The 24606-nt window shown below is 32.5% G+C and overlaps 3 protein-coding genes across 3 annotated transcripts; 1 reads left to right on the forward strand and 2 right to left on the reverse strand.

The window, feature by feature from the left end:
* The first annotated feature begins 1754 nt into the window (after positions 1 to 1754).
* On the forward strand, positions 1755 to 11179 carry LOC130933943 (pre-mRNA-processing protein 40A). The gene is made up of 28 exons (XM_057863540.1): positions 1755 to 1867; positions 2206 to 2254; positions 2491 to 2829; positions 2917 to 3102; positions 3883 to 3950; positions 4117 to 4186; positions 5089 to 5141; positions 5270 to 5327; positions 5413 to 5723; positions 5804 to 5870; positions 6325 to 6423; positions 6537 to 6605; positions 6680 to 6757; positions 6871 to 6957; positions 7029 to 7063; positions 7166 to 7271; positions 7822 to 7902; positions 8011 to 8103; positions 8181 to 8234; positions 8320 to 8436; positions 8521 to 8619; positions 8966 to 9013; positions 9112 to 9204; positions 9776 to 9883; positions 9977 to 10041; positions 10149 to 10251; positions 10419 to 10727; positions 10818 to 11179. Exons 2-28 carry the CDS (start codon positions 2222 to 2224, stop codon positions 10950 to 10952), a joined length of 2964 nt encoding a protein of 987 aa, XP_057719523.1. The 5' UTR covers positions 1755 to 1867; positions 2206 to 2221; the 3' UTR covers positions 10953 to 11179.
* A 114-nt stretch (positions 11180 to 11293) lies between these two features.
* LOC130933944 (uncharacterized) lies at positions 11294 to 13597 on the reverse strand. Its single transcript, XM_057863541.1, has 3 exons — positions 13315 to 13597; positions 12770 to 12840; positions 11294 to 11737 (listed from the first exon to the last, which is right to left on the reverse strand). Exons 2-3 carry the CDS (start codon positions 12801 to 12803, stop codon positions 11328 to 11330), a joined length of 444 nt encoding a protein of 147 aa, XP_057719524.1. The 5' UTR covers positions 12804 to 12840; positions 13315 to 13597; the 3' UTR covers positions 11294 to 11327.
* Positions 13598 to 21035: 7438 nt separating this feature from the next.
* Positions 21036 to 23150, reverse strand: LOC130936716 (60S ribosomal protein L10a). The gene is made up of 6 exons (XM_057866855.1): positions 23083 to 23150; positions 22905 to 22949; positions 22503 to 22722; positions 21873 to 22038; positions 21436 to 21641; positions 21036 to 21215 (listed from the first exon to the last, which is right to left on the reverse strand). Exons 2-6 carry the CDS (start codon positions 22907 to 22909, stop codon positions 21162 to 21164), a joined length of 651 nt encoding a protein of 216 aa, XP_057722838.1. The 5' UTR covers positions 22910 to 22949; positions 23083 to 23150; the 3' UTR covers positions 21036 to 21161.
* Positions 23151 to 24606: the final 1456 nt, after the last annotated feature.

Genomic DNA, 24606 nt, shown 5'->3' on the forward strand with positions numbered 1-24606 from the left:
TAAAAAGTTGAAAACAATTCAGAGTACACAAATCGGAGGGTCCGATTTGTGTTAAAAAATTGAAAAAACTCAGAGTACACAACTCGGACCATGCGAGTTCTTTGGTAATGAAATTTGGCTTCACAAATCGCATGGTCCGATTTGCAGCTGATGGAATTTGAAATCTGAAAAGTGGAATTCGGATCCTCCGTTTTCTTTGATTTGCGTAATTTTTTTTTTTACATCTTGAGAGACACAACTCGCAGGGTCCGAGTTCTGCTTCTTCTGATCCCACAACAAAGTAAAGCACCCCTCTTCCCCATACACGAGTCCAACCCTTCCTTTACTTCCATATTCAAATTAAATTTCCCTGAATAAGCAAGCAAACACATATTTGAAAAGGGAAAGTATGAGGAGCCAATGGAATATGTGTATAATGGAGGTTTATAGAATATTAGAGATATAATCATTAGTGTTACCTTGTCCCATCAGTTGAAGTTTTTGGGATGAGTGGTATCATAACATAGTATTAGAGCGCTAGATTCGAAAGGTCAAGAGTTCGATCCTTGGTGAATACCAAAATCAGTTTAATTTTTGAACTTTTCCTAAGAATATGGTTCCGGGTACAAATACCCTTTTGTTGAAGATCGTTTGAACTTTTCCTAAGAATATGGTTCTGCTTTTTGAACAGGCTTCTATGTATTCAGCAATCAAAATCTAAAACCCAGTATATTTGATTGAAAAAATGATGATCGAAAAAAAAAGAACAAGAAAAAAACTTACTGAATAGTTTTTAAGTACAAATCAGAAGTAATTTTTAAAATTTTCTTATTTGCATTTGGATATACTATTCAAATTATACCCGAAAATTTATATTATTGTTAATAATAATTTCAAAACATAAAAGATAAATGACTTACAAGTGACTAATAATTTAGTTTAACTTTTTGTGTAAATGTTTAGATGCTAGAAAAAATTTAAAAAATGAAAAATATTATTTTTTTAATAATATTTGCAAGAAGTGATATCAAAATATAATTTTTAAATACTTTTTAAGAATATATATTTTATATTTAATTATTTTTATTATTTTTTTTGTCATCCTGCTCTAGGTATTTTTTATTTTAGAGAATTTAGGAAAAGAAAAAAAGACTTTGAAGCGTTAAACTCTGTTTAAGAGTTTTATTATTCGGATAACAAAGAATTTAGAGATTTTTATTAGCACTGCAAAATTCTCTAAACTTCTAATTTCCAATTTTCTCCAAAAAAGGAAGGACTTTCAAGAAGTTTTGAAGGTTATTATATATATATTTTATAATTTTATCATTTATTAAAATATTACATATAAAAAAAGTAAACAACCATTGTATTATAAATTAATCACTAAATTAATTATTTCGTATAAAATAGTGCACAAATAATATTTTCAACAAATAAAAGATTAAATGGTAATACAATAATTTATTAAAGATAAAATAGTAAATTTAATTAAAATTCAAGTACAATCATACGGGTTAAAAAAAGGAGCTGTTTATAGATTGTGATATTTGGAATTAAATTAGAAAAATGTTACATTTTTATAATCTAAGAAATCCCAATCATGTAATTCTAAGAATTTTGTAGAAAGGGGTCTTTCTCCAAATATATCACAATACGGAGGTTAAAATATTAATTTAAATTTCCCAAACACAGAGGGTCAATATATGCCGTCGGATGCTAAGTAACTTAGATCCAACCGTTCATCCATGTTGGACTACCTACAACTCATTCACCCTCAAACGCGCAGAGAGAGAAAGAGAGTGAAAGAGGACCCTAATTCCGCAAACAGAACGAGAAGATTCTCTCTCGCAGTCCCAGCAATTCTTCTGGTAACGCAATCAAACCAATCGTATGTGTAATTTGATTAGGAATTTTCTTTTTATAAAAAATTGTTCATGTTATTATTCTCTTAACGAGAATTATTCATCTTTTGCGATGATTGTTGCACTATTTCTTATCACTTATTGATGCTTCAATTCATAAAAAGCTCTTTCTGTTTGAGTTGGTGATAATGAGTTAGTGATAACGAGTGGAAATGTTTCTTCTGGAAAATCAAAACTAGGGATTGACTTTGCTGCAAATGTTTCTTCTGTATTACGAGTTGAGCTTTACGATTCAAGTTCATCTAAACTCGTGTTTAAGCTTCACGAATTTGTGTTAACTGACTTATATATTTGCGCTTCACAGGGATTATACTGTTAAAATGGCCAATAATTCTCAGCCTCCTAGTATGCAGGTACAAATGTTCTCATCAGTAGTTCTTAATGTTTTATCAATCTATTCTCTCTATGTACCAGCTACGCTATCATTCCATATTTTAGCAAGTTTATTTGACATTCAGCTGAAGGATTTAATTGTGCTTATTTATGGAACTAGCTGCTCTTTGCTGTTCATTTTGTTAACTACTACTTCTTGCTCTCATATGGGAATATTTTGCAAGTTTGCATCACTCTTACAACTCCTTATCTGCAGTTTCGGCCAGTCATTCAGGCCCAGCAAGGTCAGCCATTTGCTCCAATGGCTTCCCAACAATTTGGACTTGCAGGACATGCTATTCCTTCTTCAAATGTTGCAATGCCTGTTGGTCAGAGTCAGCAATTGCAGTATTCACAACCAATGCAGCAGTTGCCTCCAAGACATATTCAGCCTGGTCAACCTGCACCTTCGTCGCAGGTTATACCTATGCAATATATCCAAACAAATAGGCCCCCGACATCCGTCCCACCACATTCACAGCCAACCGTTCCCCACCTAAGCAGTCATATGCCCAGCTTGGGTGTTTCAGCAGCAACTTCTCATTCTTCATATACTGTATGGTTGCTGTATTTTCTTTGTAGTTTTACATTGGTTGTACATTATTAGAGTCCGGTTTGATATACAATTTCGTACTCTTTTCAGTTTCAACCACCGTATAGTCAGCAGCAGGATAATGTTAATGCAATGGCTCAGTACCAGCCATCGGGCCAAATGCATGCTCCTCCGGCTGGACAACCTTGGGTGTCCTCTGTTTCTCAGAGTGCTGCAACTGTTACACCAGTGCAACAGGCTGGAGTGCAATCATCTGGTACTCAGTCAACTGATTCTGTAAGTGTTTGATCCTTACCTGGTTTCTAATGCATATTACTTGTTTTATTATCACGTTAATAAATTTTTATTATTTACCTAGTTGTAACAAGTATTGACACAAATAACATATGCTAAGAATGTTTCAAAAATTTTGGCAGAGCTTAGATAGTAGTGAATATTGGTAGTTTGACATTTATGAGTGCTTAAATATTGTATAAGTTTTGAAAATTTATGTTCTTATATTTTATGACCATGTCCTACCATTTTTAGACATTGATATGGCTGTGTTTGTCTCCATGTCGGGTTTAGTGTTCATGTACATGTACATTTGCGTGCCTTGTATATCTTCTTTTTTTTCTCAATATCTCTCACCAATTCTATCATTGTCATGGGCATAATTTTGGAGGTATTGTTAGGATCCACTGGAAGGTATTGGACATGAGTCTCACATTTGAAGTATGAGAACTTAATGAAACAGTTTATAATGGCCTTGGGCTCTACTCTAGGTTGTGGCATGTATTACCCAGGATTTGTATTAGTATACTTCAATCAATTTAGGTCGGCTTTTTGTTATGAACTTATGATATCATTGGATTGAAGTGGATTCTTTGATAGCATAGCTTATAAGCTAACTGAATCTCTATAATTCATAAAGTATTTTTATGATGCTTACATTAGACGTGATTCATTGATTCAGATTTCAACTAAAGGTGGTAAAATATTATTATGTTTTCATATTATAGCTTTTGAGAAATATGATCTAATATAATTCTTGGTCTGTTGCTTTGTCAAATTTAGGCAACAAGTGCCCCTAACCAGCAGTCAGCATCTGATTGGCAAGAGCATACTGCAGCTGATGGCAGAAGGTATTGATTAATATCTTGCTTTTCGAGGAAACAGATGATATCTTTTACTGTTTACATTATTGGAAAAATATCTTTTACAGTTTATGATAACATTTGGATTGCTTATGTAGTTTGCATTATCTTGAATCATAACAAGAAGTTTTTGTTCTTTGATCATCTTTACCAGATATTACTACAACAAGAGGACAAGGCAATCTAGTTGGGAGAAACCATTGGAACTGATGTCACCTATTGAGGTGAGTTGTTTGGATGATTGCTGATGCTGACACAATTTGAATGCCATTTTTATATATGTTCGACATGCTTGAAAATGTTGTGTGGCCAATCAAACTGGTTTCTAATGTGATCGTTGACCATATCTGAATATTTCAATCATCAAAAAAGGTTTATGGTGCGAATATCCTTTTATGTGCATGTGCTTCCACTGATTTGTAGATATCATGGCAAGTCAGGCGAAATTTTAGCAACTGCTCTATATGGTCACTGTGAAGGCGGTGGTTACACTTTCTCGAGGCAGGCAACAGTTTGCTATTTATAACCCCTTTTTTTTTATTTTTTTATTTTGGTTTACAATCTTAAAATGCAAGATTGGTGTATATCTGAATTACCATTTACCATTAATTGATTGTTGTCTGTACCCTTCACATCCCCTTCCTCCAGTGGCTTAAGGGTGAACAATATGGGATGTGTGAATGATATCATTTGTTCCCTTTGTAAGTTTCTTTGGCTCTTCCTACGTGTACAAAAAAATAAAATAAATATAAAACATTTATGTGTTTATCTTATTGCTGTTTTACCACTTCCAACTCCTCTTTGTTTATGTATCTCATTTCCCATTTCGTGATCTTGTTTAATTGGTTTTTTAATTGCAGTCAGGTATGCTTATGTATTTAGGCATGAGCATGTCAAAAGTTCTGCTTTGCTTTTATGCATTTTATATTATAACTCTTAATGTTGGCAATACTGTCTTCTTACAGTATTCTCCAGGCATTTTATCTTCGATCCTTGATTTGTTTAATTAATGCCTCTAGTTTCTAACAGCAGCATGTGTTTAATTTATTATCTTGATATGATAATCTGTTGTGGATGGTTTATGGTTAGCATTTGCAAATATCTCTAACTTTGCTGGATTTGACAGAGGGCTGATGCATCAACTGTTTGGAAAGAATTCACATCTTCAGATGGAAGAAAGTGCGTTTTATCCCTTGTATAATTTTATTAAGAAAGTCTATTTTTCTGCTGCTTTTTTCTGAACTTTCTGTGGCACGTATTTGTAAAATTTTACTTATGATCTATATTTTGACCATGATTTCTTGTAGGTATTATTACAACAAGGTTACTCAGCAATCAACATGGTCAATACCAGAGGAACTTAAGGTAATAATTATGTATGTTATAAATTTCTATAACTATACATGGAAACATCAAGTTTCTCAATCCAAATTACAATATTTCTATTCAGTTGGCTCGTGAATTGGCGCTGAAAGCTGCCAACCAGGGAATGCAGTTAGAAACAAGTGATACATCCAATACTGCTGTTTCATCTGCTGCACCATCAACAGTGACTAATACTGCTAGCTCAAACACGCCTTTGACATCAAATGGGCTTGCTTCAAGTCCAGCTTCTGTCACACCAATTGCATCATCAACTGGTCCTCAGCAGTTGGTTTCTGGATTATCAAGTACCACTGGGACTGAACTGAGTACTGTGGTAACTGCGTCTACGGCAGTAGCTGGACCTGCAAATCCTCTTGACACCACTACACCGTCCAGGTATAAACTCTGTTCTGTTTTCGTCTATCCTTTTGGTAGTTTCTGTTGCTAACTTATGTGTCTAAAACTTACCTGAGCAGTGTTGAAAATCAAGCATCTCAGGATTTTGCTGCATCTACCAGTGGAGCTTCTGTTCAAGATATAGAGGTAACCTCCCGCCCCCCAACTCTATTCTCAGCTTTTAGGTTTTCTTGCATTTTTACAAGTGTACAAGAGCAAAGAATTAATGATTTCAAAAAGAAAAGATAACTTAAACAGAACACTAGAATAAATTTACACCCTTGGTTCGATCCTTTGTAAAATATTTAAGCAACTGAAAAATGTACCAAACCATGTATGGCAGGGTAACAGCCGAATAGAAAGTTTTGTTATCACTGGGACTGTTTAATTGGCACCTAGATCTTTTGTTTGTAGGAAAAGTTTCTCTCTCTCTCTCTCTCTCACACACACACACACACACACACAAACAAACACACACACACACAAAACCAGGTCATAAAGTGAGCAAATATTCCTATGTGACAGTCTTCTTGATTTGCTGTGCGATTGAGAAGTAGCATTGAGTTATTTCTCATTTTGAGTTTTGTTGCTATTCTTGCAGGAAACTAAAAAAGGATTGCCAGTTGCTGGAAAAGTTAATGTGACTCTGCCGGAGGAGAAAGCAAATGATAAAGAAACCTTTGCATATGCAAATAAGATGGTAAGAGCTCCAAATGATATTGTTTACTGTATTCAAATGAAAATTTGGAATGTATGACACGGTTTTTATCTTTTTATTTTTATTGTATTAACTACAATCACAATGCTCTTTAGGAAGCAAAAATTGCATTTAAGGCACTATTGGAGTCTGCTAATGTTCAGTCTGATTGGACATGGGAACAGGTAAATAATGGACATTTTTCTAAGTTTCTCTTTTTGTTTCAAATGCTAATTACTATATTTGAATTGTAACTCAGGCGATGAGAGAAATAATCAATGACAAAAGATACAATGCTCTAAAAACACTTGGTGAGCGGAAACAAGCTTTTAATGAGGTGAGAAACTAGCTTGCAGTGGCACATTGCATGTGCCCCTTGTGCTGTGCATATATTCTATATGTATATTAATGACCATCTGGGTCTGACATGGGTCAATTTAAAATATTCAGTATTTGGGCCAAAGGAAGAAGCTAGAGGCTGAAGAGAGACGCATGAAGCAGAAAAAAGCTCGAGAAGAATTCACAAAGATGTTGGAAGTAAGTTACAGACATGATCTCAAGTTGTTTTGCTGATGTGAAATAATTCTTAATGCATGTTCTCTTTTCAGGAGTGCAAGGAGCTAACTTCATCCATGAGATGGAGGTACCTTTCTTGCCTCGTTGATTATGAATGAATTTACTAAGATGATTTTTATTCTAAACTAATCCTTCTTGAGATGCCTAACATTTATTTTGTCATGATCAGCAAAGCAATCAATATGTTTGAAAATGATGAGCGGTTCAATGCTGTTGACAAAATGAGGGACAGGGAAGATTTATTTGAGAGCTACATGGTGGAACTCGAGAGAAAGGTGACGGATTTTATCTTTTGTTTACATGTGTAGTCTGAATCTTTCTAGGTATTATGTTTCATTTTAGTCTATATATATATATAATAAACTCAAGAAGCCTGCATAAAATTTTTCTTGAGTGCTTTGTGTGGATTGTCCTTACTTAGTGATGCCAATTTTTCCTTCAACAGCCCTTAGCAATAAGGGATAGTATGTGGGAAATGGGATTCAATCACATAGCTAGCCGAATTTGGGGGGAAAAAATCCCCCCCCCCCCCCCCCCTTTTTTTTGTTTTTTTGTGGGGGGGGGGGGGGGGGGGGGGGTGGTTATGGTTGGCTAGAGTGAAATATTTACTGAAATGCTTAGTTGCTGTCGCTGCGTTCCACTTCAGCTTTTTTCATATTCTCCTCAAATTTGTATAGATTTTGTCTGATTATATATTGGGTGTAGGGAGAAGAATTATAAAATATTAGGTAGGAAACAGCTGTTTAGATTAAAATATAACAATACAGAGGTTAGGGTTTCGCAGTCAAAGATGTCTAAAATTTTATTCCTTGTTATACTGTTTAGGAAAAGGAAAATGCTGCTGAGGAACACAGACGGAATTTAGCAGAATACAGGAAATTCTTGGAGTCATGTGATTATGTGAAGGTACATATTATTTAAAAATGTTTAACTCTGTTGTAAACTTGTAATTGTTTCTATTTCTTCAACGTGTCCTAATTTAGTCAATTTTCTCTTTTTGGGGTTTCATTTTAGGTTCACAGTCCATGGCGAAAAGTCCAAGATCGGTTAGAGGACGATGATAGATATTTACGGCTTGAAAAAATTGACCGCTTGCTTGTTTTCCAGGTACAGCTGTTATAGTTATAGTTATAGTTATAGTTGGCATATATCATAGATCTGTGTGCTGAGATTGGCATTGCCAGGACTATATTCGTGAATTGGAAAAGGAAGAAGAGGAGCAAAAACGAGTACAGAAGGTAGACCCTTAAAATGTCATTTGTTGAATTGTTGTGTCTTGGCCCATATGTTCGCATGTGTATTTATTTATATGACTACGTATAGGAGCGAGTTCGTCGTGGTGAAAGGAAAAATCGTGATGCATTCCGCAAGTTGTTGGAAGAACATGTTGCTGCTGGAATTCTTAATGCTAAAACTCAATGGAGAGAATACTGCTTGAAGGTAGTACATATTTTCATTGCTTGTGATGAAAAGCTGGAATAATATGGTAACAGAAATGCTTTTCTTGTGTTCACATTTTCCCAGGTTAGGGATTTGCCTCAATATCAAGCTGTCGCATCAAACACATCTGGTTCCACTCCTAAGGATTTATTTGAGGATGTAGTAGAAGATCTTGAAAATCAGGTTATCTAATTTCCATTTTGAGTAATTTCTTTTGAATATTTATTGTTTCTTATCCTGATCAAATGGAGCAAGACTTAATTCTGTATTTTATGTTTTTTATTTTTTTCTGTTCAAATATTCTGAGTTTGATGTCAATAATTTTCTGAATTGAAATATATTTAAGAAAATACGATTTCTCATATATTTCCAGCTCCATTAATTTCTTTGATTGAATCTTCTCGGGTAATTTGTGATTTGGGAATGGAATAAATTCTAGTATTGTGAGTGATCTGTTTAACTTACCGTATTTGTTAAAATTTTTGAAATGTTCACATCAACCTAAAGTATTAAATTTCCGTGTTGACAGTACCATGAAGACAAGACACTGGTAAAAGAGTTAGTTAAGTCAGGCAAGGTATGGTCTAAGCATCAAATATATTTTTCTTTTGCTTTATCCGTAGTTTTTATTTTGATGAACAACCTGCTTCTCTGTTTCATGTGTTGATCAAGTAGATCACTGTAGTGTCCACTTCGGTGTTTGAGGAATTCAAGGCTGCTATCTTGGAAGAAGCTAGTTGCGAAACAATATCAGAGATCAATTTGAAGGTAATGTATTGTGGTTGTAATTTCTGCTATTTTAGTTTCATTTCTTGCTCCAAAAATATAATAATTTAAGAGTAGTTAAATTACTTTATGGAAATCAGAGATTAATAGTTACTCTCCCAATGTCTAAAGAGGGAATTTAATGAGGCAACACAATGCAAGAAATTGTGGGTATTATATTTTTTGATGTATAATATTTAGCTACTTCATTGGAAACTACTTTCAGAAATCTTACATAAATTTAATACTCTCAGCAACATGGTGAAGAAACTTATTACATTAGTTTCAACTCTATGTTCGTTATGGATATTGTTCTATGAGGATTTGCTTGGATATTTATATTTGATATTTAAAAAGAGAAAAGAAAAAACACTATCTCAGAATAAAATGAAATGATTCCGTTGTCTAAGTAAGTTACCTCGATTTGAAATTTCCCATTCACTAAATTGCTGTATGGGTCTCTCTCTGATTCTTTTGATCAACTTCAATAAACTTAGAGTCACATGTGCATGCTGGAGATTGTATTCCTTTGCAACATGGATTATCAGATTTTGATTCTTTCTCTCTTTTAAAGCTTATATTCGAAGACTTGTTAGAGAGAGCTAAAGAGAAAGAGGAGAAAGAAGCTAAGAAGCGCCAGCGCCTTGCTGATGACTTAACTAACCTGTTATATACATTCAAGGTAAACTAAGATTTTTCCGGTTATCTAATTCTTGTTTCTCATTATTTGGCTGGATAAATTATTACTAGAAAGTGTCATCATCTAATTTTGTAGGATATTACTACTTCTTCAACTTGGGAGGATTGCAAGCCACTTGTTGAGGAGACACAAGAGTACAGGTACATGTTGTTCTCTGTTTCAAGTTACTGAGTCGGTTGTGCCATGAATAGTGTTGTTGTCCATCCTGGAAGTATTTGTTCTTGATGATTCTGTCCTACACTTATAGATCGATGGGGGATGAGAACTACAGTAGAGAAGTATTTGAGGAGTACATTACTTACCTAAAGGAAAAAGCTAAAGAGAAGGAACGCAAGCGTGAAGAGGAAAAGGTGTGCAAATCTTATTTATCTGAGTTTTTGGTTTCATAACTTATTTGAATTGGTTGTGAGAAGATATGGCTTCATAATTTAGAAATATGTCTTCTTTATTAACTTATTTTAAGGGTCTAGGGTCAATACACCGCATTTTTTTCTTACAAAAAAAAAATTATCTGCAGGCCAGAAAGGAGAAAGAGAGAGAAGAGAAAGAGAAACGGAAGGAGAAGGAAAAGGAAAAAAAAGAGAAGGATAGAGAACGCGAGAAAGAAAAGTCTAAAGATCGGCATAAGAAGGACGACACAGATAGTGAAAACCAAGATATTGAAAGCCATGGTTTCAAGGAAGAGAAGAAAAAAGACAAAGATAAGGAAAGGAAACACAGGAAGAGGCGACACAGCAGTGTAGAGGATGTGGATTCCGAGAGGGATGAAAAAGAAGAGTCTAAGAAATCACGAAAGCACGGCAGCGACCGAAAGAAATCTCGAAAGGTCATTGATATTTCTGCATCATCTTGATTGTTAGATTTTACTTGTAACATTTTAGAATAAGCATGTGAAATGAATGCAACTATCTTGCAGCATGCAAACTCTCCAGAATCAGACAATGAAACCCGGCATAGAAGACACAAGAGGGAGCACCGTGATGGTTCCCGGAAAACCGGGGGCCATGAAGAACTTGAAGACGGGGAACTCGGCGATGATGCAGAGATTTAGACGCTAGGTTGCTAACCTTTTTGCAGTTATGAGATACAGAACTTTGCCTGCATCCTTTCAAGACTTGGGGAACATTTGTGTTTAGGATATTTGACTTAAATGTAAAAAATTAGAATCTGTTGTTTCTCCCTGGATTTATCAATTAACATGTCCACTTTGTACCAAGTTTTTTGAGTACTTGTGTATTTGCAAGTCCAAATTTTAAAAAATCAACTTTAGTTCTACAAGCTGAACAATGTGCGGATAATTTGACAATTATTTCCAAACGCAAGTAATAAGCAGATTATAATCTAAATTAGTTTTCCAAATCAATTCAATTATAACTAAAATCATTGCTCCAAAGTAGGAGAGCTCTTTGTGTGTTTGATTTCTACGCTAGGATTGGTCTGCCCAAGTTGCTATAAATTCTAATACAATTTCATTGTTAATACCTTCCAATATATGATCAGTAATCTCAACACCAATGGCTTTCACTTGTTCCTCCATGTTCCTCCATTCGTTTATTGAACTCAAGTAATCCATAGTCTTGAGGTTTGCACCTTGCCGACCGCATTCTTTTTTTCCCTCACAAATGGGTCCATTGTAACATTGTTTTACCTTTTCTTGCTTAGTTGGAATGGCCACTATGGAAATATCTCTCTCACGGGCACATAGCAGTCCTTTAATCTTTTGAACTACCTTTTTGGACGTATTTGGCCGAATAAGAAACTCTGCTGATTGCTTATTGGTATTGGTACAATTCTCTTTCTTCACTGACTCTCCAAGTAAATTCCATATGGCAGCTACTGTTTCATCAGCACATCATACTCATGAGTTTATATACAATGATAAGTCATGTTATTTTAACATAGTGTTTTAGATTAAATGTCACTTTTAGTTATGTAAACGTCAAAATAACATATTGGTTTCATCAACAGTATAAATCCATCAATTTTGTTGAATGATACATTAGCATGCAATGCGATTTATTAACAAAATAGTACCGATTTGTGAGAGACTAAAATATCTTACAAAACATAATTTTAAGAGCAACTCCAATAAGATATTTTTTTAGTATCAATTTTGATTTTTATAGTAACTGAACTGATTTGAAATTGAAACTTACATTTGATATAATCTTTGAAATACCGTATTATTTTAAAAAAAGATTAGTAAAATACTGTCATTTATATATCTATTAAATCTATTAAATGAACATTGTAACTTTGTTATGTAAGGTCGTTAAATTGAAATGAAATCAAGCATTAGAGTGAAGAATTTCAATTTTCACATAAAGTTTCAAATCAATTTTTATGATATATGGTCTCACAAATTTTTATGTGGTATTATGCGAGATCCAAAATAAAATGAAATTAAAACTAAGCATTGAAGATGCTCTAAGGACTAATTGATATTTTTAAAATTTTAAGATGTAAAATGTGCATTAATTGTAATTTTATGGACCAAATTATACACTTTCTCCTTAATAATCATATTCAACTTGCATAATGAAATTCATACTTATTTAAGCTATTGTTCACGGATTTCAATGACTGTCTAAAACACAATGTGAAATTGTGAATATAATTTTTCTATTAAAGAACATGACTCAATATTTTTACTATTTCCGTTTTTTTCTTCTTTGGGAATATACACGTAAAGAAAGAAATATTTGCACATGGGAGATTATACTGAAATCCACGGTGAAAAAACCGCAACTAGTAATATCTTAATCAATAAATTGGAAACAAAATATTATATAAAGACAATAATAATATAGATTTGATGCAATAAAAGTAAAAGCTGTGTTTGTATATGATAATGGCAAAGATATTTACCATGTGGAATTCTGTATACAGGTATCTTTCCCATTGAAACAAGGCTACTCTCTATGCGTTTCTGGTGCTGCCTTCCAATGTTTATAACAGCAAAAGAAAATAATATATAAATTTAAAAATTAAAAGTAAAGATAGGTTGAGTTTAAATGTTACATATGAAACCTTAGAACATTGTCATCCAATTAAATTTCTAAATTTATCAACCATGCTATGTTATATGTACAACAAAATCAGCATGCAATTAGTATAACATATATATTAAAATATAAAATACATATTGTAAATAATTAAACATTACATTATTTATACATACACAAATACTATATAAATACATAATGACTAATTTTTTGTGTGCATATAGTATTTTTGTAAATTTATATAACTCTTAAAATAAGAGATAGTTAAAGTTAAGGCAAATATTTTTGTTGACGTGATAAATTGGTAATACATTATTATCTATATTAAACTTTTTTACATTGATGCATTCAAATTAAACACTTTAAAAGATTTGTAGTTAAAAACATATTTAAGGATTAGATATATACCTCTGAAAAGTTTCTGAAGAAAACAAATTTGATCTTCATTATTTGACCATAAGGGATTTCCTTTCTTTCCATATGGTAGAAGAACTTTGTAAAAAGGAAGCATAGCCTTTTTTCTCTTTCTTGATTTCTCATCATTAGAACTCTTATTTCCATCAGAATCTCCATTGAATCTTTTCCACCATTTTGAAGAGTGTTGTCTCTCAAGAAGGTAAACCTCTAATATGAAAGGTTCTTGTTGCTCAGTGAGAAAATCTCTAATCCTTTTTTGTGGTTTGGTTGTTGATGAAGCCATAGAAGGAGGCTAAAGTTTGAAGGGTAAGTAAGTAATAATAAAAGATGTTGCAATTAGCATATCTGAAAGTTGAGGACAGACACTATATAGTCACACTAATATATGGAATGTTTTGAAAGTTAATGAAGTCACAAGCAATGATACCATACAATGTAATTAGGTACAAACAATATTAATTATAAGAGTAATCACAAATTGTCCTTCAAAAAATTTTTCCTTTTTTCCCCAGATAGAATTAGCTTCTTAGAATTTGAAAATAAGGATAGAGATTCAAATTCTTATTGGTTAGAAATTCATTTTGACAATTGCTAATACGTTCCCAAAAAAATAAGTACATTTATAGATTTGTTTAATTAACAAGGGCAGCACTCTTTATTTAGTAAAAAATGTTTAAGAATAATCCATCTAATTTTTCACAATTTCAAAAAGGTCAAACATAGTATATTTTTTGTGTTAAATTTTATATGAAAGAATTAATTTGTCAACTTTTTACATTATCAATGATGAATTTGTCATTTTAATATCCAAAACACAACTCTATCCTCCATGCTTTTTTCTGAGAAAAGGATAAATGGATCATTGACCTTTTGATCCACAGACATTTAAATTTTCGAGAATTTAAAAATACATTTAAGTCCCTGGTCTTTTCAAAACTTGGACGTATCAATCTTTCATGTTCACTTGGGTCTGTCAGACTCAACAAAAAAATTAAACGTGACTTCCGTTGTACTAATCTGGTTGATACGGATACATACTTGAGAGAATTTTTAAAAGAGAAAAGATCTGCATACAAGCCATTAGGGCTTGTATGCTTTACAAGTTCATTAAGCAATAAACCCAAAAAAACGCGCTGCTACACATACGTCCAATACACGCGCTATATAAAGATCCCGCGTATATATAACTACCAAATTTAAAATATTTGTTTCCTTCTTCCTTCTCCTTATTTTCAGATTTGCTCGTTCTTCTTCTCGCGCGTCTTCCCTCCTTCTTCTCGATCGTTCTTTTCCCCTCCTTTCTCACTGGTATGTTCTTTGTCATTTACGTTAGTTCCTCTCTCTGCAACTCTAGCTTCGTTTTCTATTCGATTTCTGAAATCAAAGTTTGAATTCGTTTTTGAAGATTATGGATGATTCAACTTCAGATTGTCAGCTAATTCAGGGCGAAGTGGATTATGAGTTTGAATCTAACGAAATTCCTAAGGTTTGATTTTACATATGATTACTCTGAATTTTGTTGCAGTCATTTGAATAGCATTGTGTAGCTGAATAATTCGTGAACATTGGACTGTGAAAATAACACGTTAACATGAATCTGTGTTAGTTTTGATTAATTATCTGAAATTTATAGCAGACGTTCGGGTGTAGATCAGAACTTTTTTGGGTGTATTTTTGCGGGAAGTATGGGTGTATTTACAGTATACTGCTTTTTCTATTATTTTAGCTGAGTTGTTGTCGTTCGGGTGTATTATATCAGATATGATTGGGTGTGTTTTTAGTTTTTGTCATGGTGTATTCTGCAGCCTGTGTATTTACAGTTTATGGCTTTTATTGTCATTTTAGTTGAGTTGTTGCCGTTCGGGTGTATTATATTAGCAATGATTGGGTGTATTTATAGTTATTGACATGGTGTATTCTGCAGCCTCTCTCTGTTGTTGATGACCAGTTTGTTCCGAAGGTTGGAATGACCTTTACCGCCCTTGAAGATGCTGGAAAATTTTATAGGAACTATGACAAGGATGCAAGTTTCTCTACAAGAGTTCGGAGCACAAATAGGAAGGAAAACGAGATTAAGAATCAATTGATTACATGTAGCAGAGAGAAAAAATAGAAAACTAAAATATCTCCAACCGAGAAGACCAATCCGACAGCCGGTTTAAACTGTCCTGCAAGAATTTATATACACACATTGAAGGATGTCGGTGCTTGGATCATTTCAAAAGTTGTGCTGGATCATTCACACCCCTGCAAATGCCACAAAGAAGAAGAAAACAAAAGTTTTAAGCGAGGTAAAAGTAATGTTCTTTAAATTTGTGGTGATTGAGTTTATTTTTTTCGTTAATAGTTTAGCTAATATGTGAGTTTCTTATATTCAGATAAACTTGTTTGATGCTGCATCAGTGGTGCATTCAAATTTCAGCCAATATCAAGGACATGTTATGAATTATCAGTTCAGGGTACCAGCAGAAGGGGATAACTCTTTGGGTGTATAGTTACAGAATATGGGTGTAAAAGCACTGTTCTTTTGGGTGTATTTCTGTGAATTTTCTTTTGATTCACATTTTACATATAGATACATATATATAATATTAGGGTTTAGGGTTTTAGGGTTTACAGGTTAGGGGTAAGGGTTTAGGTTTTAAGTGTTTAGGGTTCAGGGTTTTAGGCTCAAAGCATCAGGGGGGATAGATTTCAGAGTGTATATTCAACTTTCTTTGGGTGTAAAAAATTACAAGTTATGAGTGTATATTTGATTTGATGTTTTTCTTCATATTATAGTACCTGTAATTCATAGATTTTGAATATAGCACAGACAGTTTAACAGCACAGACAGTTTGGGTGTATATTTAAGCAATCTTGGGTGTATATTAAACTTCCGTTGGGTGTAAAAGTTTATAATTTGTGTTTAGATCTGCCTTGATGTTTTTCTTCATATTTTACCACCTGTAATATAGAGTTTTTGAATACAGCACAGACAGTTTAATAGCACAGACAGTTTAACTATGGAAAAAATTTCATTTAATAGAAGTTGTTTATAAATGGCAAATTTTTACAGCATTTGTTCAATTTACAAATTAGCTAGCAGTTGGATTACTTAGTTTCTATATCAGTAGAATTTATTTGACAAAATGGACTCAATAATACTGATGATGGCTTCGACAGTCTTATTGCATTACTCGCTCTAATTGCTTGATCTCTCTCTTTATTCAATTCACTGAATAGTATCCGCGAGGCATATTCTACTCTATAGTGGTCCACCTCCTCCTACTATATTTGTTCTTACATTTCTTCCAGGTTGGTTTCTCGCTGCCTTTTTTTCTGAAATGAAAAATACACCCAAAGATATCAGTAAGATACACCCATATATATGAGTTAGATACACCCATATATATCAGTAAGATACACCCATAGATATGATTCAGATACACTCATATATATCAGTCAGATATCACTCAAACATGCATCAATATACAATGTCAAGCAACATTACAAGGTCAAGCAATATACACCCGTGGACAAGCAAATATAAGCAACTGCTGACTATTACAGTATATCAGTTCAAAAATATACACCGAACAATTTATGCCATATACACCCAACAAATTACCTAATATACACCTACCAAACTACGGAATATACCCCCAAAAATTAGTTACCAGAAGAAGTAGAACAACAAGAACAGAAACACCTAGAAGAACTAAGAAGAACAGTGTAACATAGAACGAAGAATAACAGTAAAACCTAGAACAAGTAGAACATCATAAACTGTAAAATGAGACGTAGAGCAAGAAGAACAGTAAAACGTAAAACAACGTAGAAGAACAGTAAAACTTAGTTCTTCAATTTCGAAATGTGGAAAATATACAGGAATGGTAATGTAACGTACCTTGAGTATTATAGCTTTGTTTTCTTTGGAGATTCTTGATCGAGAGTTCTATGTTGTGTTGATGGAATTTTCGAATCTTAGCGACGAGTTGTATATTTTCAGTATCGAATGATGCTCGAAAATGGAACGCTTGCTTTTTCTCTGAATGGCTTTGAGAAATGGAAGAAGTGGAAGAGTCTGCCATTAAGGGGCGGTTTACGCGAATCGTAACCGTTTGAGTGGAGCGCGTGAATGTTACGCTCCATTCAATATAATTCAGTGCGCGTGTGAAATGTTTATGGGCTGGGGGCTTGTAACACTTGTAAGGCCTTTTTACTTGTATGTGTAGCAGGCCCGTTTTTAAAATTGGATAAATTAGATTCATGTATTGATATGTCCAAATTTTGAAGATTTTAGGGACTTAAATATATTTTTAAATTCTTAGGACTTAGATGAGACTAAAAAGTCAAGGATCGATTTATCCTTTTCTATTTTTTTTTCAAAGTTATGAGTGAAATTCGAATTCGCAACCTCTAAGTAAATATGTGGAGACTATACCATTTGAATTATAAGTCGTTGGCCTATCCTTCATGTTTAGTTGAAAACAAAATAATCGATTTACTCATCATAAAATTTAAATTAAATTTTTTCTTTTTAGAATTGTGCATTAGTGATCAACACACATTTAGTAATTGTTATGGTGGTTTAACTGAAATGTCCCGGCCAAAAGTTAAAAAATATGGAATACATAATAAAAGTGATGTAATATTGATGTGTGTCTTTCTAGAGATTTTTTGGATGCATGTATGTCTGATGTTAATGTAGCAGTCATTTTTTTTAGGTTAAAAACTTTCTCCAGCCTATGATATTCAATTACCCTTATTAGTTCATATGGATTTCACTGCATGTATCGTCCATTCAAGAATGATTAATTCCAATGATCAAGAGAATCTTGGTTTCAAAATTTCAGTCCATACAAAGAGAACAATTATTCAGAGTAGCATCATATAGGACAGAAAGCTAAGAAAGAATATAAAATGCATGCATGGTAGTTATATATTAAGAATATTTTAAAATGAGGTGTCACTTTGGTCTTTTTTATACAAACATGTATGTTGAAACTTTATTTTCACTCATGTTACTTTCAACAATCATCACGGACAGACAACAAAACATTTACACTATTTCGGTAATTTATACAATGTTGATATTTGCAATTTTGCATAGGATTCAAATCTTGTTAAAATTATTTTTAAAAAAATTAATTCAATTCTCTATTATTTACCCAAATAAATAGAGTTTCTTTACTTTTTATTGATTTCAATGGTAAAGATGTGACTTGTCAAGTTAGCAAGAAATATATTCATTTTGTAAATATATAAATTTAATATCTAGTCGTTTTTTTTAGGTTGGTCTAGTGGTTAGCTCACTAATTCATTTAAACACATGTTAGGGGTTCGAATCCTACTTTATATATAAAGCGACCTATTGGCCACCGGCAAACTCTTAAATGGAACTCAAACGATTCTAGTTTTTCAGAATCCAAAGTATTATATGACTAAGTTTGAAAATTAAAAAAAAATTCTAAAGAAATTTAGTACAACTAATGGTCATGTCATGGGGTTTCGGCTATATTTTTATGTTGATTGCCGAAGACCTAACACAACCCTTATCCTTTATCCGGACTTGGGATCGGCTATGTACCGCAACTAATGGTCACCTAAATAAATTTGATAAGTTTGGTTAGTATTTATTTGACATTGTAATTAAAATTAAAATGCACATTTGAGAAGATTTATAGGTTGTATTATACTATGTTTATAAGAATTTAAGAATCAAAGTATACCGAAGCCTAAGTTAGAGAAAACATAAAGAAGTTTCCCCTTTACTATATTTTGTTAACTATGAAAATTGAATTAATATATTTTTTTTAAAAGATTAGAATTTTTTAACTTTATGTCTAATGGATATAATTGAGGAGAGAGATGGAGGATATTGTCTATCCACACGTTTTGGTTATTCAATATTTATTTATTTTCAGTAAGGTTTGGGGTCAACTTTTGTCAATAATTGAAAATATTTATTTATTTCTTGCCATTTTTTTTAATTAGTGATTTTGTTCAAAAAGAAAATCAACACATCCATTTTAGTATAAATTGAAAGGATAAACTCATTTAAAGTAAGTAATTCTTAAAAAGATGAGAAACTGAAAAATATTCACTCTAAGATCTTTAAAGTGTATTATGTGCTAAACCTCCAAAATAATCTAAAAGTTAGATACCTCTAATTTCTCAATGTAAATACAAGTGCACTTTTTTTTTAAGCTTTCTACTTATGTTGAAAACTAACTTATTAGTTCAAATTTCAGAATCATTATTTCCATTTTAGCGAAATTCTTAAAAAGGTATCAGTAAATGGCAAAAATGCAATGCAAACGACAATTCTATTTTCAGATGCGGTGTGGGTAAGAAAACTGGAAAATGAAATAGTACTCACTCCTCAATTAATGTAATTATTAGGCTATATATATTGGTTTTAGTTCTTGTTTAAAGAAACATCTAAGGAGTACCAATCTATTTGGTTTTTATCAAAAGTGGTACTTTTGGCTTAGTAATCTCAATTGAAAAGATAGTAGCACCCACTAATTTTGTATTGTCTGCCTTCAAATCTAAATCCAATCTTAGTCCTTTTTTAAATAATAAAAAAAAAGTATCTATATTAATCAAAGCTTAGTTATTATACTTTATAATTGCTTTGATGTGTCGCTATCAACCGTATATGATTCAATGAGGACCATGCACAAATATGTCCTAAGGTTATAAAACATTTATTGTGGGGTTTGTTAAGTGCTAAAACATTATTATCTAAAAATTATACGGAAACATAATTTAATTTCTTTTAATCATGTGAATAACAGAATAACTCGTGAGATTAGGACTTGATAGATAACAAGGCATACCCACCAAGATTGGGTCATCAATGGACTATATCATTATACAAGCCACATATTGTAACTTATATTTTTCAATGAATGTTTTGTCTTTATAAATTAAATTGTCCTATTGTCTTTTTTCTTTCGTCAGGATATACAGAAAACGGATTTTGCGGAAGCTGTTTATTTTATGTAAAATGATATATCCTCCTATTGTCATAATTACTAGAAGACCTTTTACAATTAAAAAAAAAACATTAAATATATAAATATTTTCAATTTAATACTATTGATGATCAACTATGTTTGGTTTATCATCAAAAATTAAAAACTACGGGTGCATAACTTTATCTATTTTCATTTAATCATTTCATTCTTTTTGGGCTGCGAAAGGTTTAACTTCCAACTAAAAAAATAAATCCATAAAAGCATATACTTCGAGGAATCATGAAAAAAATAAAGAAAAAGAAACAGATATTACTTGGGGGTTCACAACTAAATTGTTTCGACTTTCGAATGAATTGTTGGATGACAGAACTGACCCATGTCATAACACTTCATAGCTTTTTTCTTTATACTCTCACACCTCTTAATAGGTAATCCCCCTTATATGAATGAAATGTATCGACTGTGATTTAATTCCATTATGATCATCTAAAGTAATAAACTTAATAGAAATAGAAAGCACCAATGTAAAATAATAGTAAAATCTACAACGGTAGTTTATTGTACATGATTCACCAAGTTTACGATTGTCCTTCCGCTACAAGTATTAACTATTAAATAAGTCACAGACCACGTCGAAATGGAATAAAAAGATTAAGAGAAGGGTAAGAAGGAAGGAAGTACTAAAAATAGGATCCAATGCCGGTAACCACTTTAGACTTTGGAGGCCAAACCATGAACGAAATATTAATAAACAAAATTCATCCGACAAAACTTTAATAATATGAAAATATCTGTCATGCTAGTGAGATACTCAAAATCTTGATCATAATTTCACAGAATTTTAATTTCAAAGATAAAAAAATAAGTCTCTCAAAACACACGGTAAGATTTTCCCATGGTACTCTTCAGATACAAGCACCTAACCTGAAATAAGTAAAATAAATATTGCACGTTATATGATTTGGCTAGATGAAAGAATTTAAATACACCCATGGATTAAAAATAACAATACAGGGAATAAACACTAATCAAGAAACATGCAAACTAAGTCAATAATAAAAGGGGTAAAGTCATGAACATGTCAGAGATAGATGAAGAATGCAATAGCAATGCATCAAACATCGGAGGTCGGAGGAATACTTACGTTCTGCCAGTTCTTTTTCAACAAGGAAACAAGGAAGTTAACACTCAGTTGTACGTTTTGAAAGATTTGCTTTTCTTCCATACTAACATTGCCAACGGCTACTCCCATGCAGAGCACCTTCTTAAGCTGAAACTTGACCATAGCCTTTGTCTCGTTAACTTTTGACTCGAGAGATTCTTGGTGGGTAACAAGTGTGGGAAACTTTCCTGCAAAGTCAGGAGGAATTTCAAAAGCAGCAAGAGGTGAAAACTGAAATTCAAAAGATATGCACAACATATAAGGTCTACGAAACAAAACGAACACTACATTCAGTAGACAATCAAAAGAACTATAAACAGGAAGACTACAATGTCACACATGAATAAAATTATCAAAATCATAACAATTTAACAAGTTTCTGGAAATGCACAAAAGTTTAAAATCCAAAAGATACATGCCTGCCTTGTTGAGACCAGGACCCAAGAGACGAGGAATCTGCTTAATGACTGCTTCAGAAGCCAAGAAAGCATGATATTTCTTGGCAAGTTTCTTCACCAATTTCTTATTTTTGTTAAGCTTCTTCAATGCTTCAACATCCATCCAATCCAATCCTATTTTCTCAGCCTGCAAATTATAAGTTCAATCAACATAACAAACATGGCAACCATTACACACAACAATCACACAAGCAGCACTGAAACACAACCAAAATATCACTTCCATCAAATCATAAAATGTTATTGCTCTCTTCAAGTGCAGCCAATGTGTCATTTCAAGATACTCCATTCATACAACAAAATGGAAAGCACAGCATTTGCAAAGTCATTCAAATCAAGCATCTCATTTACACACTTCAAATACCAGATTGTTACAAACGTTAATGTTAAGCCAAAAACTTCAATTAGATACATCATTTTCTCACATAAATATGTAATTTCTACGAATCAACTTATTCTATCATATCCAATATAATCAAGGGTCATGTATGACAATAACCAAATTACAAAAATAAACGGAGCTACCATTTTACTTTTATAACTAAGAAGTCTTGATACAACAACAGAAAATGAATTGGAAGACAAGCTTACCTCTTCAACATGCTGAGCATCACCAAGCATGCAGATTTTCATCTTGGGCCTTGGGATGTGTGGCAACTTTACAGAACCACTGAAACGCTTGTCCTTTTGTGGATCATAGTTTTTGAGTCCAATTTGGAGCTCAATGGTCTCAACAAACTTCCTATTCTTCTCTTTCGAATCAGCCACAATTCCTGTGATGGCTTCTCTCAGCGCATCACTCTGAAGCTTACTATACAGTTCGCGCGCACACACACACAGAGATAAAATCAACACTCATATCGCCAATTAATTAATTTCACAAAAACAAAATTATTCAAGAGATTCATTTCGTTTTAACCAAACATTTATTATCAATCCATGACGAAAATGAGGGGAAAACATAAATCTTTGACAGTGGAAGCTAAAATTTACCTCATGGTTGAAGCTAGGGTTTTGTGGAATCAAGAGCTGCTAAAACTGCGAACAAAAATTGAAATGGAAAAAGAAAAAGTTGGTATTAGGAAAAACTAAACGTCAAAATCGAATCCAAATCAAAATGGAAAGAGGAGTATTATTGTAGCGATTTGAGTGACGCAGAAAGTAGCAATACCCTGTGTCTGTGTGAGGCGGAATGGAACAGAAGACAGCAGCTAGGGTTTTCGGCTGGTTATGGATATGACATATGAGCATTGGCTGGGTTGGGCCGAGTTGGGCCGGGTTAAGCTTCCAAATTAATTTAATATTGGGCTTAGGCCCATTACAAATCAGACACTGCATCTTTTCTTCTATTCTAATTCTATCGTCCAAAAAGCCCCCTTGCCATTCAAAGGAGGATTGGGTATGAACCCGGAGGGTTGGCAGCGCTGGGTGCTCCGATTTTGTTGACTGGAATTTTTTTTTTTTTTTGTTCTGAGTTGCTTTTGTTACGATTTTAGTTCTTAGTTGCTGAATTAAATTATTGTTGTTGCTGCTGAATTATTGAATTATCGTTTAATTATTGATTTTAATTTTCTCACATAATCTCTTTGAAGTAATATAATGTTTTTATTTTACTTCACTGCAAAGATATATTTATTCATTGACACTGATTATATTATTTTCTTTTGTTATCAGTCTTTATTTCCTTTGATAAGTTAATTATTTATACTTTTTATTATATAATAATTGTATTTGATTTTAATAGAAATAAGCATTTTGAATTTTTTTTATATATTTAATATCCGATTCGCAAATGTGCAAATCGGATTGAATCTGAGTATATACGAATATTATATCCGATTTAATCTAATAAATTTATTTAGGACTAAATAAAAATTTTGGTCATATTCAATTCAATCTAGGCGATGTGCAGTTCTATTTAAAAAGTAAAAATGAATTATTAGAAGAATAAAATAAATTATATTAATTTTAGATTACTAAAGTATGAAATCTTACACTTAAATTTTTATTTATTTATATTTTTAATAATATTGTTATACGAGATAATATTCAAATTGATCTCTAAATTTGTATATGAGTTTCAATTGCCTTTATTTAGTCCCCAAATTTTGCGAACATGACTCATGTTAGTTCTTGAAACAATTTTCAATGTATAGACGTTAATAGAATGTTGTCATGGATAGGCGGACGCCACACTAGACTCTGTAAAATGATATCGTTTTGATTTTGACACTCAAATAACCCAAAAACAATATCATAAGTGGTGTTTATTGAAACTTTACTTAACAAAACAAGTGATACGACACCATTTTTTGAGTTATTTAAATGTCAAAACCAAAACTACAGCATTTTATGGCATTTGATTATTCATTTCAACGCTCCATTAACATTTTTGAACTAAAAATTATCTTGGGGACTAATGTGAGGCACGTTTATAAAATTTAAATACTAAATAGAGAAAATTAAAATTTTATGGACTAAATTGAGACTGACGTACAAGTTCAAGGACCAAATTGAGTATTAACTCATTGTTATACTTTGTCTTTCGACCTTGCCATTAAATTTTTTTAGTAGATAATGAAAAGATAGGAAATATTTTGTATGCAATTATCCTTTTAAAATATCATTTTCAAAATATAATCTATATATTTACGTATACAATATATAATTAGGAATATAGAAAATATTTTTTTTT

This window comes from Arachis stenosperma, chromosome 6, assembly GCF_014773155.1.
Source record: "Arachis stenosperma cultivar V10309 chromosome 6, arast.V10309.gnm1.PFL2, whole genome shotgun sequence".
Classification (NCBI taxonomy): Eukaryota; Viridiplantae; Streptophyta; class Magnoliopsida; order Fabales; family Fabaceae; genus Arachis; species Arachis stenosperma.